We start from the raw sequence: 13,648 nt of genomic DNA on the forward strand, positions 1-13,648 counted from the left end.
TTTTATTTTGGAACAAGCCTTTTCTATATCGTCTAATTTTCCACATCCGTTTCGCTGCCAGGATGAGTTTTCAGTATTACGCTTGTAGATTCTTGTATGCTTTGGTAGCATAAACTCACGAGTTCTAGACAGACTGTAGAGAAAGTTTCCTCACGTCTTTTAAACGTAGGCAGACAAGTCAGAAGAAGTGTGTAAATAGCCCTTTTATTCGATCACAAAGTATTAACATTTCCCCCACTTGAGTTTACATAAGCCAACACTTCTGGTTTAACTTGAACAAGCAATGTTGAACTTAAAATAAAATGTAATTTAGTTTAGCCTAACGGCTACAGGATAAAGTAAACGCGCAGGAAGGCTCTGGCTCGTAGAAGCCGGCGAGACAAGCCTAATGGCTAGAAGCACTCAATGTCCCAGAATCAAATCGCTATTTAGTCACGGTAACAACGTGACCTCAAGTTCACAGAACACGCTCTAAAATTAACTTGCCAAACCATCGTTTCATAGCACTTCTTTCTCTCTTAATCTGGAAAACGAGCGCTATCTAATTTGCATTCTGGCATGAAAAGCGCGGGTGAAAGAAGAGCGACAGGAAAGTTGCTTAAATTTAAAATTAAAAAACTTAAACTCAAAATTAAATGTTAATTAAATAAATAAATAAATAAACACGCTTTATGCAAATAAGGTAGAAACTAGTATTTAAGCTGAGGTCTGGATTATTTCAGGAGGAGAGTGTGTTCTGCTTTCGGCCACGTTGTTCCTATTCTACGACCTTACTTAATACGTGTCTGCTAGTATACGCCGGTGTTCTTAATTAAGCGCACATTCCGCGAGTTTGATTCTGTGAAGTTTCAACTGATTAATTTATCTAGCATTACTTTAGTTTTATAATTTCTGTTTTTTGAGTTAAAGTGCAAGTACAGGCTTCTTATACGCACAAGAGAGGCCATTTGTAAATATCTGTTTGGAGTTGGAATTGTAAAAGGGTATTTTAACCCTTCTCCGGAGATGTTACTTCCATACAAGAACTCAGCGAATATTCACCACTTAGTTCTTCAGTAATCTAGCTTTCGCAGACCTCTATTTTACCTTCGATATTACAACTTTATGTCGTCTAAGCCCTGAAAACGAGTAACATGATGAGTTTTCGTTTTCAGGATTTAAGGAAATTTTGAAAACAACGTTTAATGACTTCAGATGGCTTACCACGCTTTTGTTGTAAGAAAATATGATGATCGCCTTGATAACTTCGCCTCATTTTAAACTGTTGTAATGCTATCTTGCTACAAAACATTTGTTTTCATTTCCCGTAGAGTTTGATGACTATATTGATCACTAATGTGTTTAATATACATATAATATATATCCTAATATATATATTAGTTTTGTATATCGATTACGCTAAAGTACACGATCAAATTATATAGCTATATCGATATAACGATATCGATTACGCGATATAAACGATATCGATTACGCTAAAGTATCCGTCAAAAGGGAGGGACGATCTGATGGAAATTGGATCACAAAGGAAAAATCACGAAAACACCTATGCACAAGCACTTCTCTGGGATTCGAGCTCCAATCAAATTACCAGTGTTCAGCAGTCTTATTTACTCGGTCACTGGTGGGCAATCAGATAAGTCCAGAAGATTTCTCAGATCAATATATTGATCTTTTTCCATGCATGAAATTCTTGACCGCTCATTTTGCACAAATCAGAGGGGTATTACCAAAAATTTTTTAAATGCAGATGTTATAGATTTAGGCATTATTTCTTTATTACTTTAAACCGGAAATAATCAACCGTGATAACCGTAGTCAAATTTTTCCGATAGTTTTTTTTTTTTTTTCAACTTCTAATTAGAAATAATTTAAATCACCAGATGAATACTAGAATATCGGATGACTAATGGAATTTATTGCTTATTTTGATTAATTACGTCTTTCTCCGTAAACTATGCTATATTTTTTTTATTCTTGGTACCAATTTCAGCTGCTGCAGAAACTTTACAGGTGTTCTTTATATTTCCATTACCTTCAAACTAACATAACAAGTTATAGAAAAATGCAGAAATAATGTTTTGCTTGACTTGAGATTCATTTAAAGACATTCTCGTGTCTTTTTTGTCTAGCAAGCATGAACAAAAAGATTAGTTAAATTTATCTTTTAGCAGGATATGTTTTATCGCCGATGTGAAGCCCAGAAATTTAATTTGTTAGAACAAGGCCATACCGCTTACCAGGTTTTAAAAATGATCGCATTCTTTTCCATATTCAAGGACGGCAAGTAATATTATGTATTCTGTTCGGAAGCTATTGTTATGTTTTAGAATTTTAAAGCTAAAACAAAATCTAAACATGCTAAACCTCTCCTGATTTCATGTTTATTATCTAGAAACAAGACTTGATCTAGTTTTTTTAGCTAAAAATCTTTATTTCAACTCCTGTCCAATGTAAAGAAATAACATGTCATACACAAAAGCGTTTCATTCTCGTATGGAACATATTCCTGAATTTTTAATGCTAATTTAACAAAGTTACCACACTAACAGAACATAAATATTCCTTGGAACATCAAAGTTGTACCTGTATGGTTATTTGCTAAATATACATTATCAAGTTCTTTGTTAATCAGTTTGTTCTTTTGGATTTAAGTTACACTGCAGCTATTTGTTGTTTTCTCTTTACGGTTTTTTGCCTTAAAAAAAATTACTGAATTAAATTTGCTTATTTAGTTCTTTATTTAACAATCTGTTCTTTTCTCTTTACACTGTATTGCAGCATAAACAAACAGCAGGTATAACAATAAAAAATTGCCTAAATATTTTGCGTTATAAAAAATAACCTTGTTATTATTCTAAAAGTCTGCATATTAACAAAATTGAAACGACCATCGCGTCGAGTCGAATAAAGAAAGACCTGATGTCTGAGAGGCACAAATTTGAGCTGCTTTCTTTAGCTACCAACCGAATTGCCGCATATATGTACGTGTATTTGTTTACATATATATATATATATATATATATATATATAATGATTCGATGGTGTAGATGATTTGTTGATTTCCAAATGCGCACATAGACTCACAGAGCCGTGTAGATGGAACTGATGGACTTGCAGACAGACGTGGCCGAATTCTTTTATTGAATAAAGCATTTTTGGAGACACAATACTTGCTTCACACAGAATTATGCGTGCAATATGCACCCCACATTTTCAAAACTTAGCCCATCTTCAAACAATGGACGATACAACGACCCGAGCACGCGTGGAAGCTTAAGCAGGAAAGAAAGGCGAAAGAGAGAGCGTAGTTGGATTACAGAGGTATTTATAACATAAAATTTGTCTTTAATTTAATTGGCTGAGAACTATATGCAGTGAAGAATGTTAAGATGACATAATTCTGAAATAGTTTTCAAATATGACGCAGTTTCGAAGAAGCTATTACTGTTTTTAGAATAGAGAGGGCAAGTGCACAATTAAAATGAAGAATTAAGGGTCCACTGCTAAGTTCCATATTTTTTATCTTACATATTTTCCCTCCTTCAAGAAGAAAAAGGCTTGGTGTTAGAAAAGCGTTTTGAGAAAAAGCATTAGAGCGGAAGCACAGGAAGAGAAATTTTGTACAATATATGTAATTCCATTGAAAGCCAAAGAATTGCTTCGAGATGTAATTTAGAAATATTGGAACAAAATATCATTAAACTGAATAATTGAATCATTCCTTATTTTAATTGGATGCTAGATGGTAAAGCTTCTGCCACACGACTATGTAGAATAATATATGACATTATACTTTTGTGAATTTTTTTGTAAATAATTTTTGACAGTAAATTTAAAATGTTGGCCAACACAGGTCTGTCTGATTTTGGAAATTTGAGATGATATTTAAAGTATTGACTATTGCACGTTAGGAAGATGACGTATGTTTGCATTTAATTTGCTGTAGAACATGTCATCCATACGGAACTAACGGCTGCAAAAGTTTTCATAATAATTTATTAAAATAAATACTGAAGATTATTACACTTTGTTTATTTTATGGTGCTTAAACCTGAATTATTTTGTCATATTTAAACCTACGCGTGTTTTATTATGTGAAACACATAATTTTCATAGATAAGAAACGAACTTAAATCATTATTCAAAACCTGTCGTCTAAAAATGTCTATGATGAAAATGCTGCTGGGCCCATTTCTTCCAAGGAGAACAGTGTTTTTTAACGAAATGAAAGTGACAGATTTATAATATATGACTGAAACGTGTGGCTCATGCACATCTTAGTTACTGAGCAAAATCGTAATTTCAGTCTGTGTACGCAATAGTTCTTGACTGGTCTACTTTACTGCATTGATTTGCAATGTAGCAGCTGCAATGCTTTTAAGTGTCAATCAATAGTTGCCATTTATTGCATGCCGTAGTTGTTTTGCCAGTCTAAAGAGATTAAATGAAAGAAAAAAAAACACAAACCAGTATTTCGCGGATAACTGATAAAATAAAAGAGTTTTTATTTTCTGAATCCTTTTCCTAACTTTTTCATTTCAAAGTTAAAAAAAAAAAATATTACATTTAAGATCTCTTTAACTAGATAACGTGCATTGAGGTCATTATATAGATAATGCATTATAAAGTCAAAGCAGCTTTCGTTTAGTCGACACACTGCATTTGAATCATTATATGTGAGTTACAGGAATCCGGCCCCATACTGTTCTTGAATTATGTTTGTGGCATACCTTCATTCCATAATATCAGAGTTTGCCTTCTCGCCTGTATACGTTGTAAAGACATTTAACTCGAATTTAGCTGTTAAAACAGTGCATGATATAACTTCTGTTCCTCGAGCAAAGTATGATACACTAAATGAAGCATTTACTACTTAAACAACACGTTTAGACTTGTTTAAAATAAGTTTAACACGAAACAACTGTTGCAAAAGTGGTTAAAAATTAATTGAAACGAAAGGTTATGATACACAGAATATTTTATCCTAAAACATAAAATAATTCTGTCTCCCATACGCAAGCGCTTTAATTATAGTGATAAACTCAATACTGTTGAAAGATAATGGTTTTCGTAATAACTTGAAAAGGACCTGATTATAGAAAAATATTTCATAGACCAATATCGAAAATGAAAGAATTCTCCTTCTCCCCTCCATTTCAGTTTTTATTTTTAATTTTTCATGTAGGAAGGGAGGGATTACTGTTTCGGAGAAAAAGAGATACTAACTTTTCAACTTGAACTAAAGAAATATATTCAGTTTTAGTACTATGCACAGTTTGCATTCTTTTTCCAGTATGAACAGTTACATTTGAAAAAGAACTGTAAGGATCTTAAGTTTTACTAACGGTTATTTTATTTTAAATCTTTACTATCACTTCTTATTTTCTACTTCCGGCCAGAATTAAAAGCTTTAACTTATTTATGCAAATTTGTCTTGCTAACGCCAAGTACTTAAGTTGTGGCTTTTTTCCAAGAGGAAGGAGTGATTAGGAGCAGGCCGCTTGCCATAGCAGTTTTACTCGGTTGCTGGTTGCCTTCAAGGCCAGAGGTTTAATCCTCTTGATAATTTTAAACGTATCGTAGTGTTAGCAGTTCTCTGTACTACATACGGCCTTTCTGTTAATATACGGCCAATCTTCAAGTAGACACTTGTTTATTAATCCAAAGGTAGTTTAGTTAGAATTTAGTTAATATTTTTATATTCTTACGTTCAGACCACAAGTGGTTGGTCTCTGTATTCCGAAGTCCGGAAATCATTGTAAAGAGAGAAAAATAAAGGGTTTCGTATACCCTTCCTGTGTATCTTGTCTACTTCCCACATTTATTGAACATAGCTTTAGTAAGCTCCCTGTTCTGAGTCAGGTCATTTAATGTTCCCAAAGCAAGTAAGGAGGAACAGAGAACCTGATAGAACATACTTTCCAAATATGTTTGCATGGTGCTCCACCTCCCTCCTCAAGTACTCCTTCCCGAAAAAGTATAATTTCTTTTTTTAAATTTCTTTTGGCTTATTTGCAACAGTTAAAACTTTTAATTTGATCTCTTTAATTTGATCAGTTTTCTTCTTCCAAATCACATGTTTACTCCAGAAACGTAGAAATTATCAGCGTCATAAAAGAGAGGAAAAAGAGCTTGAAACGTAATTTTTGATAATTTTTGTTCATGTTCTTAATCTAATTGTTATCTTTGAGTTATTTATATGTAATTATTTGTATTAAGATTATGTTGCATACTGCATATTGTTGAAAAAAATGTAACAGGTCGAAAAAAAGAACCATTCCTTTGAAAGAGATCTGTGCAAGAAAAAGGTTAGGAATCTGTGGTCTAGAACATAACCTATCAAGAGATAATAATGATAAAGTTTGCTAACAGAAGAAAAAACAGTAGCTAAAACTGGATCTTATGATACATTTTTTTTAAACCTGTATATCACAAAACACTACGAGGTGTGTCACGAGATTCTATTTAAATTCAATTAGAAATACTCTACAAAAATCTATAGTATATTTATCGCATTATATCTATGCATTTTATTTTGAGACCAGATAATGCGAAATTGTCATAGCCCGTAGTAATGCTTATGTTATTCTTTACACTAACTAATAAATGAGTGATTTGTGACAGTGAAACTCCTGCAATAAGGCTTAGTACTTAGTTAAAGTTTTCTCTTCACAATAATCTGAATAAATTTGCTTATTGGAAATAATGTCTGAAAATTGATAACAGAACATCTGATAACGCGTGGATAAGACTGGTAAATACTGGTAGTTTGACCCCGATTTGATCTCCGAGGAATGGACTTTCTGTTTTCATGGCTTTCCCGATATGTAACGTAAATATAAGTCATTTTTCCTCAGAAAAGTCTTTTTTTATGCAAATAGCAACTTTCGAGTCTTGTCATAATCTGTTAAACAAACAAACAATTACCATACATGAACAGAATGAGTAGTTTAGTTTATTTGGTAAGAGAAACCTACAGGATGCCCCTAGAATAGCTTTCAAAGAGAGAAAAAAAAAATGAGTTTTTATGTTTGTCATGAAATTCTAACGAACATCTTCTATAGTGTAAGTAGAGTAGTTATGTTTAAACAGAATCGTGCATTCTGAATATAACGGACCAGTTTGGAAACAACATACGACTAACCAGGGAAAACTCCAAGGAATCAATGTTAGAATCGTGGTTTGTCGTTTCAATACACATTTTTTAATCTTTCCACATCTAACGTATAAAGCATATTTCATTGCGAAGAAATTCAAAAACACATAAACTTCCAATTAATGGATGACTAATGAAGTAAAATACAAAAATTATATACAGACGGCTACCATCTCGTATTACGATGGTTAGTCCGTGGTTTTTTTCTATGGTTTTCCGACTAAGTAGTCACAGTCCCCTATATTTTTAACAACATTGTGTGTGTGGCCATCACAATTTTTAAAGAACTTTGAGACAGCTTTAGTATTTCTGTATCAACGGATTTAATTTTTAAATCGTTATGAATCACTATGTTCCTAACGAACCAATGTTCGTTTTTAATGATACGGAGAGTTTTGTTTTGGGATCTCTGTAGTAGAAGATGGTTTGATCGTACAGTAGCTGCTCATGTAAGAGCGAGGGTTCTATTCCGGAGATGGAGCCTGAGAAACGGCACATCCAAGGAAGGCAGCAGACTCGCAAATTACTCACTCTCGGAGAACGGGGAGGTAGTGACGAAAAACTACAATACGGAACTCTTTTGATACCCTGTAAATGGAATGAGTACACACTAAATCCTTTAACTAGGATCAGTTGGAGGGCAGTCCGGGTAATTCCAGCTCCAATAACGTACATCAAATCTTTTGCGGTTAAAAAGCTACTATTATAACAGTCATAATGATAATGATAAAAAATCTAGATCGCCTTGTAGCAAAGCCAAGAAGGTTCAGTCAGTGTATTGTGAGACTAAAAATGCTGGGAATTACTGTTATTATCGTGTAGTCTCGTTTCATATATATATATATATATATTTTATCTTTGCACAACTAACGTTTAAAGCTTATTTCATTGCGAAGAAAGTCAAAAACACAAACATGAATGATTAAAGTTTTAACGTTAGGAAAAATAATGGGAAGGAATGTTTTGCCATGCGTTTCTATACGCAAAATAATGCAGAAGAATGCTTCTTAAAAAAAATAAAATAACGCTGCTTCGAAGGAAAATGGGATTACTAAAATACTCCTGAATTAAATAGTATAGCTCTAAATATTCGAACCATTATTTATCCAGATGTTCAAAAAATGCGGATAATTTGGTTTTCTGTTTAATCCAAGCCAAATCCTTATTTACTCTAAAGCAAGGAAAGTAATTTTACTTTTTCGTTAATCGATAATATTTTAACAATGATTATACACTTAAAAAGACTATTTCGGGAAGATAAAATGTAAAATATAATTTTTTGGCAAAATTAAACAATGAAATAACTTTTATTTTGCCTAAACACATAACCATTTCTCTTTCAATTAAAAAGCAATGGAATTTATTTTTGTTTACTAAACCGTCAAACTAAATATATAACCTTGTTTTGGTTTTTATTTTACTGAAATTATGTTTACTTTACTTATACCTTTAACTTATTTCCGTTGAACTGAAAATCGAAGTTATTTTTTGTTGTAAAATTATAAAACAGTAAGAACAATACATATTATTAAATTTTTGCATTCACGGTTTATAACAAATACGTGATTTGAGAAAAATGATAAAATTAAAATGCATAAATAATTTAGAATAGCCTCAAATTTTAGTTACCTTTGAAAGAAAAAAAGCGATCCGGATAACTTGAGTGGTGGTTATCTAGATTCCATATAATTGGAGTCGTATTGTATTTTGAATTTCTAATTACATTTACTCCTTTTTTAATAATTTTCTTGTTTTTTATCTTAGTTTTCTTATTCAGAATTTCTCTTGGTTTAACGAACTGTATTCCAACACACTGTTTAACTTGATAAAGTGTTATTAGCTGCAATAATAAGCGTTGCAATTTTCCTTGTTTCGTCCAGACTCGATTGTATATTACCCGTTTGCTTCATACGCTACCACCTATTTGACTGTAACAGTTTAAAATCTTTAAAGAGAACCGTCTTTAAAGTAAAGACCGAATATTCTATTCTTTCAACAAGAAGGTGCTCATTAATCGTGCATTTACCGCTACGCACTAGAACGCAATGATAGAAGTAATTATAGTAATTGTCTTTACATGGTTACGCTTTGGCAAAGATTGACTTTGGAAGGCAAAGAAATTTCTTTTGAAATTTTATGGAATTACAAGCCTACTTCCTAGTTAAGAATTTCAATAGGTATTAACGCTTCATGGGGAAAATTATTATTAATGTTGTAATAAGAGTTATCTAAAAAGTCTCTGTTACAAACATTTATAAAGCTGTTGAAAGTGAGGCACTTAAAAAAATTAATGAAAATATATACTTACGAAAAATGTTAAAGAAAGTTCATCTAATTAATTGATTATTACGCACATCCGCATAAAATACGGCAAAATCATTATATAAATAAAAAAATATTCTTCTTAATTTATGACCTGATATGTTAAACGTCATATTCCAATTAACTTACTATTTTTTAGTGAAACTATAAGCTTTTTTGAATGACTCGGAAGAAAGGGTCGCTAAAGATGTTTTTGTAAGAAGCCGTGATAAGTTTCATCGTTTCAAAGTTGATGCAAATCTATGTGATGTCAAAATGGCAAAGAAAGTGATATTAATTTTTCGGTACAGAGGTTAGCGCATTTGCCTGTTATATCATTATACCCGGGTTCAAATCCTGGAGAAAGGTTAGATGTTTATAAGTGTATAATGTCTGTGAGGCATGGGAGCCGAAAGTCTCGCGAGAGTTTGTTGGTAGAAGAAGGAAGATGTAGAAACCTCGGGGTATATCCGTTCCCCGGGGCATTTTACATCAAAATTGGGATGGAACATTCCCGCTCCCGTGAGAGTAAAATCGGTAGCCATCTGTGAAGCAGCTTGGACAACATTCTTGGTGCTGAAAAGGCTAAATCACCAATGGATACTGGTTATTCCCATCGAATGCTTTTTTGCAAATGTCCAACCATGAAACAACAATCAGGACTTTTCCTACTGATAGGCAGCTTTGCAAACTTATAAGCGATTTTTCATTAAATATAATGGTTATAATAAATTTGGTTGCTAAATCGTCATAATTTACATTATGTGCCAGCGTTATTAAAATGGAATCTTAAACTGGAGCTTAATTTTAACTAGACATAAGCCCGAATATTAAACATTATTTCTATAATTAAACTCCATATTTTGCAACTTATGACATCACTATTGTTTATATAGATAAAATTTAACATGAAGAACTTTAAATATGGGTGCATAATCTTTCAGTTGAAATAAATTATTAAAAACCAGAATACTTAAATTCAAAGTGAAAATTCTATTGTGTCAAATAATAATGTTATTACAAATCAGCATGCATAATCTGTACTATGCGAGATAAAATTAAGACTACATATACTGAGTTTAATACGAATATCGTTTAATAACTCAGTGTCAGGTTTGCAATTCCTTGCATTTTACAAAAGTTAGAATTCAGACAAATCATGACGTGGTTTCTATGCAAAAGTATATAACCATCATTTTTAACATTACATTTGTATAGGTCATTGCACCCATCTTTGAATAGCTCAGTTCCGCTGTCTTTGTTATCTTATAGAGAAAAATATGATGTCGAATTTCAACTTTAAATCATTAAAAATTAAAGAACATTTTATTTCATACCATTCTTCTCATATCAAAATTCATGAGAAATAATTGCGCTAAGGAACATAAATCACAGCAAATCTCTGCAAATGTTTTATCTAGAAAAATATTTAAAAACTTTTTTAAATAAAATGTTGGGAAATGGAATGAAAACCCTCTAACCGGCAAGCGGTTTCACTAAGTAAGCGCAATCTCCTGCAACTACCAGGAGAAATACTTTTCTTGATTTTAATGTCAAAATACCACTGTTACTTTATACTTGGATTTATGTACTTTTAATACATTGCTTTAATTTCTTTTCAGACATATTTCAAGATGCACCTTCTTACAGACATAATAGAAAATATTCTAGGCTGTATATATGCTGCTTTGTCGGTCAGAGGGTTTTAAAACGACAATTACATTATAATACATGATACAGCTTTTCAAAGAAATAAAGAACATTGCAATAAAGCATTTTATATAAGTTAGTAATGAAATTTTCACTCACCGGATTCTTGATTGGAGGAGTTGTGAAATTCTGCGTCCAGACTTGCAAACCGAATTCCTTGAATTTTCTCAGGATGTCTTCTCTGGCCTTTTCTTTGCTTTCTGTGTGCTCTCTGGGAAAGCTAAACATCTTTTCAATCATACTTCTCAATGACTGCAAATTACTTTCCGATACTTTGCATGGCTGTGTTTCATTAACAGCGTTTCTTCCAAACCAGTTGTAGAAATAACCATCATTGGTATTAGCTTCAACTAATCTGGATGATGGTTTAGACCCACCCGTTTCCAAATCATTACCTTCAATATCACCACTTTTAGATATTACTTCACGTTCATTTTCGTTAGTTTCCCTGTCTGGATTGGGTGTTGGTAAAGCATCAGACTTGCGGTTTACCGAATCCTCTGGTGTCATTCCGTTTGTTTCATCAGCTGGAATTATGCCATTAGTATCTTGAGGGAACATTCCATTGGTTCCATCAGCGGGGACTATACCATTAGTATCACCACGTGGTACCATTCCGTTAGTGCCACCGTGAGGCACACCTCCTTTTGTGCCACCCTGAGGTAAAATTCTTTTCACTCCTCCAGGATGCATTCCACCAATTTTACCATCTTTGGAAAACACAGCATTAGTTACATGGTGAAAATCTAGAGGTAAGCCGTTGCCAAATTCTTGACTGTTGGATGTATCATGCTCCCACCAAGTATACTCACTATACTCCCGGTGATGAACATAGTTATTAGGATCCGCTTGATATAAAGTTTCACGATATTTATACGTGGTTTTAGGTTGTCCGGCTTGTGGGTAGTAAGGCAAAAAGTGGTATTGCTCTGTCCACCAGTATGGAAGAGCACACTGTTCTGATACGTTGATACATAAGAATATTATTCCTGTGATGCTGAACAGATTCATAGCGGCTTAAACTGACAGCAGATAGATTCGAAAATGCCCTCTTATTTCCAATATGGGCAGCTATATTTGTATTATCTATCGATGTTCTGAGGAAAGGTAAAAAAAATTAATCAAACAATTCAGTGTTTAGAAAATAAGTAAACTTCCTATCAGAGACAGACTGTTTTGAATAATTAACTCACTTTTTACCTTAATAAAAATATTAAGTGAAGTAATTAAAATAATATCCAAAACTGAATGTTAAACAGTAATCGTAAGCAGTCCAATTTTTTTTTTGGCAGTAAGGGGGGAAAACAATAAAATTATTCCATATTGCAATCCAAATTAAAATAAAAACCGACTAGTTAATACAATCAAACTCTATATTAAAGGAAGTTCAGCGAGAGATTCAGCCAACTCGATTAGTAGAGTTAAAAAGTAAATTGAAATTTGAAAGTTGAAAACGAAAGCCAATTTTCAATCACTTCTAGCAGAAGTAAAATCAAGTTCAGCGGTATGTACTTACGAATAGCAACAAGCGGAATACCAATTAAGTGTTGCCGCTCGCAGAGTTGTTTTCACTGTGGTTCCGCAATGCTAGCAAGGAATTGATAGACAGGTTTCGCCCGCACGAGTTGACCTACATTTAATTCGCCGCCTTTTTATTATTTTCTGGTTGCTTTTGGGCAGCGAACGAGTTTCGATAAGAAATAAAGCATTTTGCTCTCATTAGTTGCACATATTGTAAAAACCTGCAGAGAGACTAAAAAAGAATCAAAACTTTGCTTTGCTAAAGGTATAAGCAGTATCTGTAAACTCCTAAATTACTAATTTATGAAAATGAAATTGGGATCGTATAAACAGATTACGAAAAGGAAATAATTAAGTAAGTTGAGCAAATAAATTTTAAAAAATAGCTCATCGTTACACATCTTTGTAAATGCTGCATTTTGTTTTGTTTTGTTTTGTTTAACTTTTCAAGGACTGAAGGAAAAATTAAACGAATTTCACTCAATCGGATGAATGTTTCTAAGGTTTAATTGCACGAAGCTTTGTACCAAACACTATCAGCTGTAGCTATTGTTTACATTTTCAAGTATTTATATGTGCTGAATAATTATCATGCTATTGGCTAATTCAGAAGTCTGCAGATTTGTGCAAATTTCATACAATTGTTCTCCCGTTATTACACTGCAAAATTTCCTTCTATTTTGATATTCCGCGGCGCTTCGTTTCCTATTGAAAAGAAAATGGTCATTGTATGAAATTAAGGAAAAACTCGAAAGTTTCAGTATTTGAATAATGAAGACATTTGCCTGTGGAGCGGAAAGAAACTGTATTAAAAGAAAAAGCCTTTTTCTTCATCTCAAAGAAAAGCATACTCGCAAACCATATGTTGCTAGAGAAAATTTCAATCAATGTTTTCTGTCTGCAGGTCACACACAAAGCACCTAATGATATTACACTTTAGGTCTTTTAATCGTTTAT

General features: G+C 32.8%; 1 protein-coding gene across 1 annotated transcript in view; it reads right to left on the bottom strand.

The window, feature by feature from the left end:
* LOC118188511 (uncharacterized) overlaps positions 1-12,757 on the bottom strand; it is a 68,421-nt gene extending 55,664 nt beyond the window's left edge. Inside the window, exon 1 of the mRNA XM_035358945.2 lies at positions 11,270-12,757. Within this exon, the coding sequence (XP_035214836.1) occupies positions 11,270-12,181 (912 nt within the window). The 5' untranslated portion in view covers positions 12,182-12,757. The remainder of the gene's footprint in view (positions 1-11,269) is intronic.
* Positions 12,758-13,648: the final 891 nt, after the last annotated feature.

The sequence above is a fragment of the Stegodyphus dumicola genome, chromosome X2 (assembly GCF_044657685.1).
Source record: "Stegodyphus dumicola isolate Sdum_Otavi_A_Nest chromosome X2, ASM4465768v1".
Lineage (NCBI taxonomy): Eukaryota > Metazoa > Arthropoda > Arachnida > Araneae > Eresidae > Stegodyphus > Stegodyphus dumicola.